At 47.9% G+C, this 20,576-nt stretch overlaps 1 protein-coding gene across 2 annotated transcripts in view; it reads left to right on the top strand.

Moving 5' to 3' along the window:
- Window positions 1-20,576, top strand: part of ice2 (interactor of little elongator complex ELL subunit 2) — a 64,745-nt gene that overhangs the window by 17,542 nt on the left and 26,627 nt on the right. For both annotated transcript variants that reach the window (XM_052517191.1, XM_052517192.1), the window contains exons 8-9: window positions 13,886-14,067; window positions 16,143-16,983. In XM_052517191.1, the coding sequence (XP_052373151.1) occupies window positions 13,886-14,067; window positions 16,143-16,983 (1,023 nt within the window). The remainder of the gene's footprint in view (window positions 1-13,885; window positions 14,068-16,142; window positions 16,984-20,576) is intronic.

The raw sequence follows: 20,576 nt of genomic DNA, 5'->3' as shown, positions 1-20,576 counted from the left end.
TTGTTGGGGGGGGTGAGAAGGATTACTTACCCTTACTTACCCTATCCTAGGTATTCCTTGAAGAGGTGGGGTTTCAGGTGTCTCCGGAAGGTGGTGATTGACTCCGCTGTCCTGGCGTCGTGAGGGAGTTTGTTCCACCATTGGGGGCCAGAGCAGCGAACAGTTTTGACTGGGCTGAGCGGGAACTGTACTTCCTCAGTGGTAGGGAGGCGAGCAGGCCAGAGGTGGATGAACGCAGTGCCCTTGTTTGGGTGTAGGGCCTGATCAGAGCCTGGAGGTACTGAGGTGCCGTTCCCCTCACAGCTCCGTGGCGAGCACCATGGTCTTGTAGCGGATGCGAGCTTCAACTGGAAGCCAGTGGAGAGAGCGGAGGAGCGGGGTGACGTGAGAGAACTTGGGAAGGTTGAACACCAGACGGGCTGCGGCGTTCTGGATGAGTTGTAGGGGTTTAATGGCACAGGCAGGGAGCCCAGCCAACAGCGAGTTGCAGTAATCAAGACGGGAGATGACAAGTGCCTGGATTAGGACCTGCGCCGCTTCCTGTGTGAGGCAGGGTCGTACTCTGCGGATGTTGTAGAGCATGAACCTACAGGAACGGGACACCGCCTTGATGTTAGTTGAGAACGTCAGGGTGTTGTCCAGGATCACGCCAAGGTTCTTAGCGCTCTGGGAGGAGGACACAATGGAGTTGTCAACCGTGATGGCGAGATCATGGAACGGGCAGTCCTTCCCCGGGAGGAAGAGGAGCTCCGTCTTGCTGAGGTTCAGCTTGAGGTGGTGATCCGTCATCCACACTGATATGTCTGCCAGACATGCAGAGATGCGATTCGCCACCTGGTCATCAGAAGGGGGAAAGGAGAAGATTAATTGTGTGTCGTCTGCATAGCAATGATAGGAGAGACCATGTGAGGTTATGACAGAGCCAAGTGACTTGGTGTATAGCGAGAATAAGAGAGGGCCTAGAACAGAGCCCTGGGGACACCAGTGGTGAGAGCGCGTGGTGAGGAGACAGATTCTCGCCACGCCACCTGGTAGGAGCGACCTGTCAGGTAGGACGCAATCCAAGCGTGGGCCGCGCCGGAGATGCCCAACTCGGAGAGGGTGGAGAGGAGGATCTGATGGTTCACAGTATCGAAGGCAGCCGATAGGTCTAGAAGGATGAGAGCAGAGGAGAGAGAGTTAGCTTTAGCAGTGCGGAGCGCCTCCGTGATACAGAGAAGAGCAGTCTCAGTTGAATGACTAGTCTTGAAACCTGACTGATTTGGATCAAGAAGGTCATTCTGAGAGAGATAGCGGTAGAGCTGGCCAAGGACGGCACGCTCAAGAGTTTTGGAGAGAAAAGAGAGAAGGGATACTGGTCTGTAGTTGTTGACATCGGAGGGATCGAGTGTAGGTTTTTTCAGAAGGGGTGCAACTCTCGCTCTCTTGAAGACGGGAGGGACGTAGCCAGCGGTCAGGGATGAGTTGATGAGCGAGGTAAGGTAAGGGAGAAGGTCTCCGGAAATGGTCTGGAGAAGAGAGGAGGGGATAGGGTCAAGCGGGCAGGTTGTTGGGCGGCCGGCCGTCACAAGACGCGAGATTTCATCTGGAGAGAGAGGGGAGAAAGAGGTCAGAGCATAGGGTAGGGCAGTGTGAGCAGAACCAGCGGTGTCGTTTGACTTAGCAAACGAGGATCGGATGTCATCGACCTTCTTTTCAAAATGGTTGACGAAGTCATCTGCAGAGAGGGAGGAGGGAGGGGGGGGATTCAGGAGGGAGGAGAAGGTGGCAAAGAGCTTCCTAGGGTTAGAGGCAGATGCTTGGAATTTAGAATGGTAGAAAGTGGCTTTAGCAGCAGAGACAGAGGAGGAAAATGTAGAGAGGAGGGAGTGAAAGGATGCCAGGTCCGCAGGAGGCGAGTTTTCCTCCATTTCCGCTCGGCTGCCCGGAGCCCTGTTCTGTGAGCTCGCAATGAGTCGTCGAGCCACGGAGCGGGAGGGGAGGACCGAGCCGGCCTGGAGGATAGGGGACATAGGGAGTCAAAGGATGCAGTAAGGGAGGAGAGGAGGGTTGAGGAGGCAGAATCAGGAGATAGGTTGGAGAAAGTTTGAGCAGAGGGAAGAGAAGATAGGATGGAAGAGGAGAGAGTAGCGGGGGAGAGAGAGCGAAGATTGGGACGGCGCGATACCATCCGAGTAGGGGCAGTGTGGGAAGTGTTGGATGAGAGCGAGAGGGAAAAGGATACAAGGTAGTGGTCGGAGACTTGGAGGGGAGTTGCAATGAGGTTAGTGGAAGAACAGCATCTAGTAAAGATGAGGTCAAGCGTATTGCCTGCCTTGTGAGTAGGGGGGGAGGGTGAGAGGGTGAGGTCAAAAGAGGAGAGGAGTGGAAAGAAGGAGGCAGAGAGGAATGAGTCAAAGGTAGACGTGGGGAGGTTAAAGTCGCCCAGAACTGTGAGAGGTGAGCCGTCCTCAGGAAAGGAGCTTATCAAGGCATCAAGCTCGTTGATGAACTCTCCGAGGGAACCTGGAGGGCGATAAATGATAAGGATGTTAAGCTTGAAAGGGCTGGTAACTGTGACAGCATGGAATTCAAAGGAGGCAATAGACAGATGGGTAAGGGGAGAAAGAGAGAAAGACCACTTGGGAGAGATGAGGATCCCGGTGCCACCACCCCGCTGACCAGAAGCTCTCGGGGTGTGCGAGAACACGTGGGCGGACGAGGAGAGAGCAGTAGGAGTAGCAGTGTTATCTGTGGTGATCCATGTTTCCGTCAGTGCCAAGAAGTCAAGGGACTGGAGGGAGGCATAGGCTGAGATGAACTCTGCCTTGTTGGCCGCAGATTGGCAGTTCCAGAGGCTACCAGAGACCTGGAACTCCACGTGGGTCGTACGCGCTGGGACCACCAGGTTAGGGTGGTCGCGGCCACGCGGTGTGGAGCGTTTGTATGGTCTGTGCAGAGAGGAGAGAACAGGGATAGACAGACACATAGTTGACAGGCTACAGAAAAGGCTACGCTAATGCAAGGAAATTGGAATGACAAGCGGACTACACGTCTCGAATGTTCAGAAAGTTAAGCTTACGTAGCAAGAATCTTATTGACTAAAATGATTAAAATGATACAGTACTGCTAAAGTAGGCTAGCTGGCAGTAGCTGCGTTGTTGACACTACACTAATCAAGTCGTTCCGTTGAGTGTAATAATTCTACAGTGCTGCTATTCGGGGCTAGCTGGCTAGCTAGCAGTGTTGTTTACGTTACGTTGAGTTAAAAGAACGACAATAGCTGGCTAGCTAACCTAGGGAATCGGTCTAGACTACACAATTATCTTTGAAACAAAGACGGCTATGCAGCTAGCCACGATCAAACAAATCAAACCGCTGCACTGCAATGAAACGAAAATGTGAAACCACCTGACCGGGTTGTTGAATTCAAAACAGCAGACGTTGGCTAGCTGTTAGCAGTTAGCTGTTGGCTAGCTAGCAGAGTCTCCTACGTTAAGGACGACAAATAGCTGGCTAGCGAACCTCAGTGAATTAAGATAATCACTCCAAGGCTACACACACTAAACTACACAATTATCTTGGTTATATAATGTATATAACATGGTTATATACATGGAGTACCAGGTAATATCATGGTTATATACAGGGAGGTAATATCATGGCTATATACAGAGAGTACCAGGTAATAACATGGCTATATACAGAGAGTCCCAGGTAATAACATGGTTATATACAGGGAGTACCAGGTAATAACATGGTTATATATAGGTAGTACCAGGTAATAACATGGTTATATACAGGGAGTACCAGGTAATATCATGGTTATATACAGGGAGTACCAGGTAATAACATGGTTATATACAGGGAGTACCAGGTAATAACATGGCTATATACAGGGAGTACCAGGTAATAACATGGCTATATACAGGGAGTACCAGGTAATAACATGGTTATATATAGGGAGTACCAGGTAATAACATGGTTATATATAGGGAGTACCAGGTAATAACATGGCTATATACAGGGAGTACCAGGTAATAACATGGTTATATACAGGGAGTACCAGGTAATAACATGGCTATATACAGGGAGTACCAGGTAATAACATGGCTATATACAGGGAGTACCAGGTAATAACATGGTTATATACAGGGAGTACCAGGTAATAACATGGCTATATACAGGGAGTACCAGGTAATAACATGGTTATATACAGGGAGTACCGGGTAATATCATGGTTATATACAGGGAGTACCAGGTAATAACATGGCTATATACAGAGAGTACCAGGTAATGACATGGTTACATACAGGGAGTACCAGGTAATAACATGGCTATATACAGGGAGTACCAGGTAATAACATGGTTATATACAGGGAGGTAATAACATGGTTATATACAGGGAGGTAATAACATGGTTATATACAGGGAGTACCAGGTAATATCATGGTTATATACAGGGAGTACCAGGTAATAACATGGCTATATACAGGGAGGTAATAACATGGCTCTATACAGGGAGTACCAGGTAATAACATGGTTATATACAGGGAGGTAATAACATGGTTATATACAGGGAGTACCAGGTAATAACATGGCTATATACAGAGAGTACCAGGTAATAACATGGTTATATACAGGGAGTACCAGGTAATAACATGGTTATATACAGGGAGTACCAGGTAATAACATGGTTATATACAGGGAATACCAGGTAATAACATGGTTATATACAGGGAATACCAGGTAATAACATGGTTATATACAGGGAATACCAGGTAATAACATGGTTATATACAGGGAATACCAGGTAATAACATGGTTATATACAGGGAGTACCAGGTAATAACATGGCTATATACAGGGAGTACCAGGTAATATCATGGTTATATACAGGGAGGTAATATCATGGTTATATACAGGGAGTACCAGGTAATAACATGGTTATATACAGGGAGTACCAGGTAATAACATGGTTATATACAGGGAGTACCAGGTAATAACATGGTTATATACAGAGAGTACCAGGTAATAACATGATTATATACAGGGAGGGAATAACATGATTATATACAGGGAGTACCAGGTAATAACATGGCTATATACAGAGAGTACCAGGGAATAACATGGTTATATACAGAGAGTACCAGGTAATAACATGGCTATATACAGGGAGTACCAGGTAATAACATGATTATATACAGGGAGGGAATAACATGATTATATACAGGGAGTACCAGGTAATAACATGGCTATATACAGAGAGTACCAGGGAATAACATGGTTATATACAGAGAGTACCAGGTAATAACATGGCTATATACAGAGAGTACCAGGTAATAACATGGTTATATACAGGGAGTACCAGGTAATAACATGGTTATATACAGGGAGTACCAGGTAATAACATGGTTATATACAGGGAATACCAGGTAATAACATGGTTATATACAGGGAATACCAGGTAATAACATGGTTATATACAGGGAATACCAGGTAATAACATGGTTATATACAGGGAGTACCAGGTAATAACATGGTTATATACAGGGAATACCAGGTAATAACATGATTATATACAGGGAGTACCAGGTAATAACATGGTTATATACAGGGAATACCAGGTAATAACATGGTTATATACAGGGAATACCAGGTAATAACATGGCTATATACAGGGAGTTCTGATTTCTGTGGCAAAAACAAATGTAGAATTTCACCAATGAATTGCTATAGCTTCCAAAATATTTTTACGTTGGTGGGTAAGAGCCAAGATGGAGCCTTGGTGGCTTCAACACAATGGTGGGGGAGTGCCAAGATGGAGGCGCGTGGCTTCAACACAGTGGTGGGTAAGAGCCAAGATGGAGGCGCGTGGCTTCAACACAGAAGGCTCCAGGCAGGTGGAAATGATCACACAATAAACTTGGATATCAGTCAGCTAGCGTGCTAGGTTGAGAAAGTTACGGAACTCCGGTAGCCTACTTCACAGAGAACAGGCCGAAAAGTTGACAAAACAAAAAGGAGAACGAAAATCAAACCAAGAACAGATGAGGTACTAAACAGTTGGAAAGTAATTGCCAAATGCATGCTTTTCAACCGATCGCTGCCTGCACCCGCATGCCCGACTAGCATCACCACCCTGGATGGTTCCAACCTTGAATATGTGGACATCTATAAGTACCTAGGTGTCTGGCTAGACTGCAAACTCTCCTTCCAGACTCACATCAAACATCTCCAATCAAAAATCAAATCCAGAGTCGGCTTTCTATTCCGCAACAAAGCCTCCTTCACTCACGCCGCCAAGCTTACCCTAGTAAAACTGACTATCCTACCGATCCTCGACTTCGGCGATGTCATCTACAAAATGGCTTCCAACACTCTACTCAGCAAACTGGATGCAGTCTATCACAGTGCCATCCGTTTTGTCACTAAAGCACCTTATACCACCCACCACTGCGACTTGTATGCTCTAGTCGGCTGGCCCTCACTACATATTCGTCGCCAGACCCACTGGCTCCAGGTCATCTACAAGTCCATGCTAGGTAAAGCTCCGCCTTATCTCAGTTCACTGGTCACGATGGCAACACCCATCCGTAGCACGCGCTCCAGCAGGTGTATCTCACTGATCATCCCTAAAGCCAACACCTCATTTGGCCGCCTTTCGTTCCAGTACTCTGCTGCCTGTGACTGGAACGAATTGCAAAAATCGCTGAAGTTGGAGACTTTTATCTCCCTCTCCAACTTCAAACATCAGCTATCCGAGCAGCTAACCGATCGCTGCAGCTGTACATAGTCTATAGGTAAATAGCTCACCCTTTTTCACCTACCTCATTCCCATACTGTTTTTATACTGTTTTTATTTATTTACTTTTCTGCTCTTTTGCACACCAATATCTCTACCTGTACATGCCCATCTGATCATTTATCACTCCAGTGTTAATCTGCAAAATTGTATTATTCGCCTACCTCCTCATGCCTTTTGCACACATTGTATATAGACTGCCCATTTTTTTCTACTGTGTTATTGACTTGCTAATTGTTTACTCCATGTGTAACTCTGTGTTGTCTGTTCACACTGCTATGCTTTATCTTGGCCAGGTCGCAGTTGCAAATGAGAACTTGTTCTCAACTAGCCTACCTGGTTAAATAAAGGTGAAATAAAAAAATAAAAAAAAATAAAATTACATGCTAGCATGGCTAGTGGCTAACATTAGCCAGCTCAAGCTATTGAGCTAGGGAGCTAGCATGTGGCAATGTTATCATGATGGATGTTATCAGAAAATAACTTAATATATATACAGTACCAGTCAAAAGTTTGGACACACCTACTCATTTAAGGGTTTTTCTTAATTTTTTACTATTTTCTACATTGTAGAATAATTGAAGACATCAAAATTTAGAAATAACACACATGGAATCATGTAGTAACCAAAAAAGTGTTAAACAAATCAAAATATTTTTTAGATTCTTGAAAATCGCTACCCTTTGCCTTGATGACAGCTTTGCACACTTGACATTCACTCAACCAGCTTCACCTGGAATGCTTTTTCCAACAGTCTTGAAGCAGTTCCCACATATGCTGAGCACTTGTTGGCTGCTTTTCCTTCCCTCTGAGGTCCAACTCATCCCAAACCATCTCAATTGGGTTGAGGTTGGGTGATTGTGGAGGCCAGGTCATCTGATGCAATTGGGTTGAGGTCGGGTGATTGTGGAGGCCAGGTCATCTGATGCAACACTCCATCACTCTCCTTGGTCAAATAGCCCTTACACAGCCTAGAGGTGTGTTGGGTCATTGTCCTGTTGAAAACAAATAATTGTCCCACTAAGCGCAAACCAGATGGGATGGCGTATCGCTGCAGAATGCTGTGGTAGCCACGCTGGTTAAGTATGCCTTGAATTCTATATAAATCACTGACAGTGACACCAGCAAAGCACCATCACACCACCTCCTCCATGCTTCACAGTGGGAACCACACATGCAGAGATTATCCGTTCACCTGCTCTGCATCTCACAAAGACTCCGTAGTTGGAACCAAAAATCTCAAATTGGGACTCATCAGACCGAAGGACAGATTTCCACCGGTCTAATGTCCATTGCTTGTGTTTCTTGGTCCAAGTATGTCTCCTCTTCTTATTGGTGTCCTTTTAGTAGAGGTTTCACTGCAGCAGTTCGACCATGAAGACCTGATTCACGCAGTCTCCTCTGAACAGTTGAGGTTGAGATGTGTCTGTTAGTTGAAGTCTGTGAAGCATTTTTTTGGGCTGCAATCTGAGGCTGGTAACTCTATTGAACTTATCCTCTGCAGCAGAGGTAACTCTGGGTCTTCCATTCCTGTGGCGGTCCTCATGAGAGACAGTTTTATCATAGTGCTTGATGGTTTTTGCGACCGCACTTGAAGAAACATTCAAAGTTCTTGACATTTTCCGGATTGACTGACCTTCATGTCTCTTTGCTTATTTGAGCTGTTCTTGCCATAATATGGACTTGGTATTTTACCAAATAGGGCTATGTTCTGTATACCACCCCTACCTGATCACAACACAATTGATTGGCTCAAACGCATTAAGAAAATAAATTGCACAAATGAACTTTTAACAAGGCACACCTTTTAATTGAAACGCATTCCAGGTGACGACGTCATGAAGCTGGTTGAGAGAATGCCAAGAGTGCAAAGCTGTCATCAAGGCAAAGGATGGCTACTGTGAAGAATTGTTTAACACATTTTTGGTTACTACATGATTCCATATGTTATTTCATAGTTTCAACAAACCTGATTCTCTTTTTGTATTTTTATTTCTCGTATTATTATTCTTTCTATTGTTTCAAAACATTTCTCTCTGCATTGTTGGGAAGGGCCCATAATTAAGCATTTCATTATTAGTCTACACCTGTTGTTTACGAAGCATGGGGCTAATAACATTTGATTTGACAGTGTATGAACAGAAAGGTGTGTACAGCACTAGTTACATTGGATGAGCCTTCACTAGAATACAGTATATACCTATAACGTGGGTAAAACAGCATGTAAACATTATTACAGTGACTTTTGTTCAATGATTCTATGTACGTAGGGCAACGTTCTCTAGGGTGCTGGGTAGAGTACCGGGTGGGAGCCGGCTAGTGACAGTGACTAAGGTTCAGGGTAGAGTACCGGGTGGGTGCTGGCTAGTGACAGTGACTAAGGTTCAGGGTAGAGTACCAGGTGGGAGCTGGCTAGTGACAGTGACTAAGGTTCAGGGTAGAGTACCGGGTGGGAGCTGGCTAGTGACAGTGACTAAGGTTCAGGGTAGGGTACCGGGTGGGAGCCGGCTAGTGACAGTGACTAAGGTTCAGGGTAGGGTACCGGGTGGGAGCCGGCTAGTGACAGTGACTAAGGTTCAGGGTAGGGTACCGGGTGGGAGCTGGCTAGTGACAGTGACTAAGGTTCAGGGTAGAGTACCGGGTGGGAGCCGGCTAGTGACAGTGACTAAGGTTCAGGGTAGAGTACCGGGTGGTAGCTGGCTAGTGACAGTGACTAAGGTTCAGGGTAGGATACCGGGTGGGAGCCGGCTAGTGACAGTGACTAAGGTTCAGGGTAGAGTACCGGGTGGGAGCCGGCTAGTGACAGTGACTAAGGTTCAGGGTAGAGTACCGGGTGGGAGCTGGCTAGTGACAGTGACTAAGGTTCAGGGTAGGGTACCGGGTGGGAGCCGGCTAGTGACAGTGACTAAGGTTCAGGGTAGGGTACCGGGTGGTAGCTGGCTAGTGACAGTGACTAAGGTTCAGGGTAGAGTACCGGGTGGGAGCCGGCTAGTGACAGTGACTAAGGTTCAGGGTAGAGTACCGGGTGGGAGCCGGCTAGTGACAGTGACTAAGGTTCAGGGTAGGGTACCGGGTGGGAGCCGGCTAGTGACAGTGACTAAGGTTCAGGGTAGGGTACCGGGTGGGAGCCGGCTAGTGACAGTGACTAAGGTTCAGGGTAGAGTACCGGGTGGGAGCCGGCTAGTGACAGTGACTAAGGTTCAGGGTAGGGTACCGGGTGGGAGCCGGCTAGTGACAGTGACTAAGGTTCAGGGTAGGGTACCGGGTGGTAGCTGGCTAGTGACAGTGACTAAGGTTCAGGGTAGAGTACCGGGTGGGAGCCGGCTAGTGACAGTGACTAAGGTTCAGGGTAGAGTACCGGGTGGGAGCCGGCTAGTGACAGTGACTAAGGTTCAGGGTAGGGTACCGGGTGGGAGCCGGCTAGTGACAGTGACTAAGGTTCAGGGTAGAGTACCGGGTGGGAGCCGGCTAGTGACAGTGACTAAGGTTCAGGGTAGGGTACCGGGTGGGAGCCGGCTAGTGACAGTGACTAAGGTTCAGGGTAGGGTACCGGGTGGTAGCTGGCTAGTGACAGTGACTAAGGTTCAGGGTAGAGTACCGGGTGGGAGCCGGCTAGTGACAGTGACTAAGGTTCAGGGTAGAGTACCGGGTGGGAGCCGGCTAGTGACAGTGACTAAGGTGCAGGGTAGGGTACCGGGTGGTAGCTGGCTAGTGACAGTGACTAAGGTTCAGGGTAGAGTACCGGGTGGGAGCCGGCTAGTGACAGTGACTAAGGTTCAGAGTAGAGTACCGGGTGGGAGCCGGCTAGTGACAGTGACTAAGGTTCAGGGTAGAGTACCAGGTGGGAGCCGGCTAGTGACAGTGACTAAGGTTCAGGGTAGAGTACCGGGTGGGAGCCGGCTAGTGACAGTGACTAAGGTTCAGGGTAGAGTACCGGGTGGGAGCCGGCTAGTGACTAAGGTTCAGGGTAGAGTACCGGGTGGGAGCCGGCTAGTGACAGTGACTAAGGTTCAGGGTAGAGTACCGGGTGGGAGCCGGCTAGTGACAGATGGTCTCGATGATGCATCTGTAGAAGTTCGTGACGGTCTTAGGGGCCAAGACACATTTTAACTCTGGTGGTGTGAAGGGAACATTTCAGGTCCTCAGTGATGTGCATGCCGAGGAACTTGACGCTTTGACCCACTCCACTGCTGGCCGTTGATGTGGATGTGGGGACGTGCTCTCGCTGCTTTCTCCTGTAGTCCACGATCAGCTCCAGGGGATGGGCCATCTGGAAGTTCAGACCCAGAGCACTGAGCTTAGTGATGAGCTTGTCGGGCACTATGGTGTTGAAGGCTGATCTGTAGTCAATGAACAGCATTCTTACATAGGTATTCCTCTTGTCCAGGTGGGAAAGGGCTTTGCAAAGGCGATTGCGTTGCCTGTGGATCTGTTGGGGCAGTATGCAAATTGTAATGGATCTAGGGTGGCGTGTAAGGTGGAGCTGATGTGATCCTTAACTAGCCTTCTAAAGCAATTTGTTATGACAGAAGTGACTGTTACAGGGCAACAATCATTTAGTTCAGTTTCCTTTTGCTTTCTTGGGTATAGAAACAATGGTGGATATCTTGAAGAAATTGGGGATAACAGACTGGTATTTGGAGAGATTGAATATGTCAATAAACACTCCAGCCAGTTGGTCTGCATATGCTCTGCTTTGAATGCCGTCTGGGCCACCAGCAGCCTTGCGATGGTTAACACACTTAAATCACTTACTCACGTCAGCGACAGAGATCGGTATAGCACACAGTCTTCATGAGAGGCGGGGCCTGCGTTGGTGGTGTTTTCCTCAAAGCGGGCGAACTAGGTCCTTAACTTGACCGGGAGCGAGGTGTTTGTGTCTGTGATTGCCTGTAGTCCGTGCCACATATAGTGTGTCTGAGCCGTTGACTTGCAACTCCACTTTGTTCCTGTGCTGTTGTTTGTGCCTATTTTATTGCCTTACGGAGGTCATAGCTGGTCTGCTTGTACACGTCCATGTTCCCAGGCACCTTGCTGTGGTTAAATGCGGTGGTTCACACTTTAATTTTGCATTTTGAATGCTGCCATCTATCCACATTTTTAGGTTTGGATAAGTTCTAATCATCACAGTCGTAACAACATCCTCTATGCACTTCCTGGTGAACCCAGTCACAGTCGTAACAACATCCTCTATGCACTTCCTGGTGAACCCAGTCACAGTCGTAACAACATCCTCTATGCACTTCCTGGTGAACCCAGTCACAGTCGTAACAACATCCTCTATGCACTTCCTGTGAACCCAGTCACAGTAGTAACAACATCCTCTATGCACTTCCTGGTGAACCCAGTCACAGTAGTAACAACATGCTCTATGCACTTCCTGGTGAACCCAGTCACAGTCAAAACAAAATCCTCTATGCACTTCCTGGTGAACCCAGTCACAGTAGTAACAACATCCTCTATGCACTTCCTGTGAACCCAGTCACAGTAGTAACAACATCCTCTATGCACTTCCGGGTGAACCCAGTCACAGTAGTAACAACATCCTCTATGCACTTCCTGTGAACCCAGTCACAGTAGTAACAACATCCTCTATGCACTTCCTGGTGAACCCAGTCACAGTCGTAACAACATCCTCTATGCACTTCCTGGTGAACCCAGTCACAGTCGTAACAACATCCTCTATGCACTTCCTGTGAACCCAGTCACAGTAGTAACAACATCCTCTATGCACTTCCTGGTGAACCCAGTCACAGTAGTAACAACATCCTCTATGCACTTCCTGTGAACCCAGTCACAGTCGTAACAACATCCTCTATGCACTTCCTGGTGAACCCAGTCACAGTAGTAACAACATCCTCTATGCACTTCCTGGTGAACCCAGTCACAGTAGTAACAACATGCTCTATGCACTTCCTGGTGAACCCAGTCACAGTTGTAACAACATCCTCTATGCACTTCCTGGTGAACCCAGTCACAGTCGTAACAACATGCTCTATGCACTTCCTGGTGAACCCAGTCACAGTAGTAACAACATCCTCTATGCACTTCCTGGTGAACCCAGTCACAGTCAAAACAACATCCTCTATGCACTTCCTGGTGAACCCAGTCACAGTAGTAACAACATCCTCTATGCACTTCCTGATTAACCCAGTCACAGTCAAAACAACATCCTCTATGCACTTCCTGGTGAACCCAGTCACAGTAGTAACAACATCCTCTATGCACTTCCTGGTGAACCCAGTCACAGTAGTAACAACATCCTCTATGCACTTCCTGGTGAACCCAGTCACAGTCAAAACAAAATCCTCTATGCACTTCCTGGTGAACCCAGTCACAGTAGTAACAACATCCTCTATGCACTTCCTGGTGAACCCAGTCACAGTCAAAACAACATCCTCTATGCACTTCCTGGTGAACCCAGTCACAGTAGTAACAACATCCTCTATGCACTTCCTGATTAACCCAGTCACAGTCAAAACAACATCCTCTATGCACTTCCTGGTGAACCCAGTCACAGTAGTAACAACATCCTCTATGCACTTCCTGGTGAACCCAGTCACAGTAGTAACAACATCCTCTATGCACTTCCTGGTGAACCCAGTCACAGTCAAAACAACATCCTCTATGCACTTCCTGGTGAACCCAGTCACAGTAGTAACAACATCCTCTATGCACTTCCTGATTAACCCAGTCACAGTCAAAACAACATCCTCTATGCACTTCCTGGTGAACCCAGTCACAGTAGTAACAACATCCTCTATGCACTTCCTGGTGAACCCAGTCACAGTAGTAACAACATCCTCTATGCACTTCCTGGTGAACCCAGTCACAGTCAAAACAACATCCTCTATGCACTTCCTGGTGAACCCAGTCACAGAGTCAGTGTATATGTCCATACTATTCCCAGAGGTGACCCGGAACATTTCCCAGTCCAGGTGATCAAAACTGAAGCATAGATTCCAATTGGTCAGACCAACGTTGAACAGTCCAATGAGAGATCTACAATGCTCAGACCTGCCATAAAGTCAACATCTGTTTAATAAACTAGTTTTCATGATGTGAACCAGCAGACCTGTAAGTAATGTGTCTGTATTGCAGGCAGTAGCCAGAGTAAGACGGTGTACATCGACCCTCCACTGCTGCAGACAGAGATGACTGTGAGAGAGAGGAGTCTGCTGTTCCATGAGGAGAGCATGAAGCTGTCAGTCAACAAGACTGGAAGCAAGAATGTCTTCCACCTCATGACTGAGACTCCAGCGATGAACAAACCACTACCCGCTGTATGTAGCCTAACCCCTGACCTTAACCCTACATCTCCTAGCTGTCTGTACCCTAACCCCTGACCTTAACCCTACATCTCCTAGCTGTCTGTACCCTAACCCCTGACCTTAACCCTACATCTCCTAGCTGTCTGTAGCCTAACCCCTGACCTTAACCCTACATCTCCTAGCTGTCTGTACCCTAACCCCTAACCTTAACCCTACATCTCCTAGCTGTCTGTACCCTAACCCCTAACCCTGACCTTAACCCTACATCTCCTAGCTGTCTGTACCCTAACCCCTAACCCTGACCTTAACCCTGCATCTCCTAGCTGTCTGTACCCTAACCCTGACCTTAACCCTACATCTCCTAGCTGTCTGTACCCTAACCCTGACCTTAACCCTACATCTCCTAGCTGTCTGTAGCCTAACCCCTAACCCTGACCTTAACCCTACATCTCCAAGCTGTCTGTACCCTAACCCCTAACCCTGACCTTAACCCTACATCTCCTAGCTGTCTGTAGCCTAACCTTGACCTTAACCCTAAATCTCCTAGCTGTCTGTACCCTAACCCCTAACCCTGACCTTAACCCTACATCTCCTAGCTGTCTGTACCCTAACCCCTAACCCTGACCTTAACCCTACATCTCCTAGCTGTATGTAGCCTAACCCCTAACCCTGACCTTAACCCCACATCTCCTAGCTGTCTGTAGCCTAACCCCTAACCCTGACCTTAACCCTACATATCCTAGCTGTATGTAGCCTAACCCCTAACCCCTAACCTTATCCCTACACCTCCTAGCTGTCTGTAGCCTAACCCCTAACCCTGACCTTAACCCTACATCTCCTAGCTGTCTGTAGCCTAACCCCTAACCCTGACCTTAATCCTACATCTCCTAGCTGTATGTAGCCTAACCCCTAACCCTGACCTTAACCCTACATCTCCTAGCTGTCTGTAGCCTAACCCCTAACCCTGACCTTAACCCTACATCTCCTAGCTGTATGTAGCCTAACCCTGACCTTAACCCTACATCTCCTAGCTGTATGTAGCCTAACCCCTAACCCTGACCTTAACCCTACATCTCCTAGCTGTCTGTAGCCTAACCCCTAATCCTGACCCTAACCCTACATCTCCTAGCTGTATGTAGCCTAACCCTGACCTTAACCCTACATCTCCTAGCTGTCTGTAGCCTAACCCCTAACCCTGACCTTAACCCTACATATCCTAGCTGTCTGTAGCCTAACCCCTAACCCTGACCTTAACCCTACATCTCCTAGCTGTCTGTAGCCTAACCCCTAACCCTGACCTTAACCCTACATATCCTAGCTGTCTGTAGCCTAACCCCTAACCCTGACCTTAACCCTACATCTCCTAGCTGTCTGTAGCCTAACCCCTGACCCTAACCCTACATCTCCTAGCTGTCTGTAGCCTAACCCCTAACCCTGACCTTAACCCTACATCTCCTAGCTGTCTGTAGCCTAACCCCTAACCCTGACCTTAATCCTACATCTCCTAGCTGTATGTAGCCTAACCCCTAACCCTGACCTTAACCCTACATCTCCTAGCTGTCTGTAGCCTAACCCTTAACCCTACATCTCCTAGCTGTATGTAGCCTAACCCCTAACCCTGACCTTAACCCTACATCTCCTAGCTGTATGTAGCCTAACCCTGACCTTAACCCTACATCTCCTAGCTGTCTGTAGCCTAACCCCTAACCCTGACCCTAACCCTACATCTCCTAGCTGTATGTAGCCTAACCCTGACCTTAACCCTACATCTCCTAGCTGTCTGTAGCCTAACCCCTAACCCTGACCTTAACCCTACATATCCTAGCTGTCTGTAGCCTAACCCCTAACCTTAACCCTACATCTCCTAGCTGTCTGTAGCCTAACCCCTAACCCTGACCTTAACCCTACATATCCTAGCTGTCTGTAGCCTAACCCCTAACCCTGACCTTAACCCTACATCTCCTAGCTGTCTGTAGCCTAACCCCTAACCCTGACCCTAACCCTTAATTTGGTTTCATAGCAGATGTTTTGTAATTGTTTCCCTTGCGAGAGTAAAGTTGGTTTCTTACTCAGTGTGTGCTCTACAGGAGAGCTCCCAGAGGAGGCTGGCCTCGTTTGAGACCTCTGGTCTGGACTTTGGACTTGATCTCACAGACTTAGAAACGTTTGGTGAAACGACTCAGTCCCCCAAGAGGCTGAAGACCCATCATCTACAGAAAGACTTGGTCAGTCAGCCTAAAACCAAGTCTAAACAGTACAGTGGGACCCTGGGTAAAGAGGTATCTAAGGCCAGCAGAACTCAGGATGAAGAGGTGAACTTATTATGGACAAACACGAAGGTGGTTTCAGAGACAGAGGGGAGAGAGCTAAGAGAGCAGAGCTGTGCTGAACAATCATTGGCTGCTACTGTCCCTTCAGCCAATCAGCTGAAACCTGGCTCTGTACAGGACTCTGAGGAACAGTTATCCTCAGGTGGAGACTCAGAAGACGAGCGCCTGGTGATTGATGACCCTGTATCCCCAGTTTCCACCACCAACAGGTTACCCCCAACCACGGCGACCCAACTCTCCCCAACACATCAACAGGACACTCCCCGATCCCCCTCTGCCTCCTCACCACCACCCCTCGCCACCGGGACAAGGAGAGTGGCCAGGAAGGCTAAGGTACCAGGAGGCTGTGACCAGCTGGGTCAGATCCTAGCCATGCAGAAGGCCATGCTCAAACCCAAACCAAATAACAACCAGACCCAGGACCCAGCCAGACCCTGCTCCTCCCAGCCCACAGAACCCCTCTCCAACACAAACCCCCAGTCGCTGGTGAAGCCCTGTGTGTCCAACTACCTGGAGAGTACCCAGGATGGAGAGACGTATGTCGACGCCCCTTCTCAATATGGACCAATAGACAACAGGAAGACTGTACAACAAAAACGTTAGTATTAACCATCAACATGGACAGATATAAATATATTCAGTATGTGAGACTGTAGCATGGTATGTATGTAATGATTATAGCTGTGGTTGTGTTACATGTTAATATGCCCCCCGGGCTGATGTGTTACATGTTAATGTGTCCCCCCCCAGGGCTGATGTGTTACATGCTAATGTGTCCCCCCCAGGGCTGATGTGTTACATGTTAATGTGTCCCTCCCCCCAGGGCTGATGTGTTACATGCTAATATGTCCCCCCCAGGGCTGATGTGTTACATGTTAATGTGTCCCTCCCCCCAGGGCTGATGTGTTACATGTTAATGTGTTACATGTTAATGTGTCCCTCCCAGGGCTGATGTGTTACATGTTAATGTGTCCCTCCCCCCAGGGTTGATGTGTTACATGTTAATGTGTCCCCCAGGGCTGATGTGTTAGATGTTAATGTGTCCCTCCCCCCACAGCCCTTGGTTCACTCCAGACCTGACTGCCCTCGACCAGCACAAAAACATCCTGTGGCGGACTGCAATAGCATCGAATAGCCCCCGTGATATGCAACTGTTCAGGGAAGTCAGGAACCAATACACGCAGTCAGTCAGGAAAGCTAAGGCCAGCTTCTTCAGGCAAAAGTTTGCATCCTGTAGCTCCAACTCCAAAAAGTTCTGGGACACTGTGAAGTCCATGGAGAACAAGAGCACCTCCTCCCAGCTGCCCACTGCACTGAGGCTAGGAAACACGGTCTCCACCGATAAATCCATGATTATCGAAAACTTCAATAAGCACTTCTCAACAGCTGGCCATGCCTTCCGCCTGGCTACTCCAACCTCGGCCAACAGCTCCGCCCCGTAGTTCCTCACCCAAGCCTCTCCAGGTTCTCCTTACCCAAATCCAGATAGCAGATGTTCTGAAAGAGCTGCAAAACCTGGACCCGTACAAATCAGCTGGGCTTGACAATCTGGACCCGCTATTTCTGAAACTATCTGCCGCCATTGTCGCAACCCCTATTACCAGCCTGTTCAACCTCTCTTTCATATCGTCTGAGATCCCCAAGGATTGAAAGCTGCCGCAGTCATCCCCCTCTTCAAAGGAGGAGACACCCTGGACCCAAACTGCTATAGACCTATATCCATCCTGCCCTGCCTATCTAAGGTCTTCGAAAGCCAAGTCAACAAACAGGTCACTGACCATCTCGAATCCCACCGTACCTTCTCCGCTGTGCAATCTGGTTTCCGAGCCGGTCACGGGTGCACCTCAGCCACACTCAAGGTACTAAATGATATCATAACCGCCATCGATAAAAGACAGTACTGTGCAGCCGTCTTCATCGACCTCGCCAAGGCTTTCGACTCTGTCAATCACCAAATTCTTATCGGCAGACTCAACAGCCTCGGTTTTTCGGATGACTGCCTTGCCTGGTTCACCAATTACTTTGCAGACAGAGTTCAGTGTGTCAAATCAGAGGGCATGCTGTCCGGTCCTCTGGCAGTCTCTATGGGGGTGCCACAGGGTTCAATTCTCGGGCCGACTCTTTTCTCTGTATATATCAATGATGTTGCTCTTGCTGCGGGCGATTCCCTGATCCACCTCTACGCAGACGACACCATTCTATATACTTTCGGCCCGTCATTGGACACTGTGCTATCAAACCTCCAAACGAGCTTCAATGCCATACAGCACTCCTTCCGTGGCCTCCAACTGCTCTTAAACGCGAGTAAAACCAAATGCATGCTTTTCAACCGATCGCTGCCTGCTCCCGCATGCCCGACTAGCATCACCACCCTGGATGGTTCCAACCTTGAATATGTGGACATCTATAAGTACCTAGGTGTCTGGCTAGACTGCAAACTCTCCTTCCAGACTCACATCAAACATCTCCAATCAAAAATCAAATCCAGAGTCGGCTTTCTATTCCGCAACAAAGCCTCCTTCACTCACGCTGCCAAGCTTACCCTAGTAAAACTGACTATCCTACCGATCCTCGACTTCGGCGATGTCATCTACAAAATGGCTTCCAACACTCTACTCAGCAAACTGGATGCAGTCTATCACAGTGCCATCCGTTTTGTCACTAAAGCACCTTATACCACCCACCACTGCGACTTGTATGCTCTAGTCGGCTGGCCCTCACTACATATTCGTCGCCAGACCCACTGGCTCCAGGTCATTTACAAGTCCATGCTAGGTAAAGCTCCGCCTTATCTCAGTTCACTGGTCACGATGGCAACACCCATCCGTAGCACGCGCTCCAGCAGGTGTATCTCACTGATCATCCCTAAAGCCAACACCTCATTTGGCCGCCTTTCGTTCCAGTACTCTGCTGCCTGTGACTGGAACGAATTGCAAAAAATCGCTGAAGTTGGAGACTTTTATCTCCCTCACCAACTTCAAACATCAGCTATCCGAGCAGCTAACCGATCGCTGCAGCTGTACATAGTCTATAGGTAAATAGCTCACCCTTTTTCACCTACCTCATTCCCATACTGTTTTTATACTGTTTTTATTTATTTACTTTTCTGCTCTTTTGCACACCAATATCTCTACCTGTACATGCCCATCTGATCATTTATCACTCCAGTGTTAATCTGCAAAATTGTATTATTCGCCTACCTCCTCATGCCTTTTGCACACATTGTATATAGACTCCCCTTTTTTTCTACTGTGTTATTGACTTGTTAATTGTTTACTCCATGTGTAACTCTGTGTTGTCTGTTCACACTGCTATGCTTTATCTTGGCCAGGTCGCAGTTGCAAATGAGAACTTGTTCTCAACTAGCCTACCTGGTTAAATAAAGGTGAAAAAAAAAAAAAAAAAAAGGGCTGATGTGTTACATGTTAATGTGTCCCCCCCCAGGGCTGATGTGTTACATGCTAATGTGTCCCCCAGGGCTGATGTGTTACATGTTAATGTGTCCACCAGGGCTGATGTGTTACATGTTAATGTGTTACATGTTAATGTGTCCCTCCCAGGGCTGATGTGTTACATGTTAATGTGTCCCTCCCCCCAGGGTTGATGTGTTACATGTTAATGTGTCCCCCAGGGCTGATGTGTTAGATGTTAATGTGTCCCTCCCCCAGGGCTGATGTGTTACATGTTAATGTGTCCCCCAAAGGGCTGATGTGTTACATGTTAATGTGTTACATGTTAATGTGTCCCTCCCCCCAGGGCTGATGTGTTACATGTTAATGTGTCCCCCCAAAGGGCTGATGTGTTACATGTTAATATGTCCCCCCCAGGGCTGATGTGTTACATGTTAATGTGTCCCTCCCCAGGGCTGATGTGTTACATGTTAATGTGTCCCTCCCCAGGGCTGATGTGTTACATGTTAATGTGTCCCTCCCCAGGGCTGATGTGTTACATGTTAATGTGTCCCCCAGGGCTGATGTGTTACATGTTAATGTGTCCCCCAGGGCTGATGTGTTACATGTTAATGTGTCCCTCCCCAGGGCTGATGTGTTACATGTTAATGTGTCCCTCCCCCAGGGCTGATGTGTTACATGTTAATGTGTCCCTCCCCCAGGGCTGATGTGTTACATGTTAATGTGTTACATGTTAATGTCCCCCCCCAGGGCTGATGTGTTACATGTTAATGTGTCCCTC

This window comes from Oncorhynchus keta, unplaced genomic scaffold (genome assembly GCF_023373465.1).
Source record: "Oncorhynchus keta strain PuntledgeMale-10-30-2019 unplaced genomic scaffold, Oket_V2 Un_scaffold_6048_pilon_pilon, whole genome shotgun sequence".
In the NCBI taxonomy this organism is placed as follows: domain Eukaryota; kingdom Metazoa; phylum Chordata; class Actinopteri; order Salmoniformes; family Salmonidae; genus Oncorhynchus; species Oncorhynchus keta.
The sequence above is the reverse complement of the archived record's forward strand: the minus strand, read 5'-3'. Positions and strand labels throughout refer to the sequence as shown.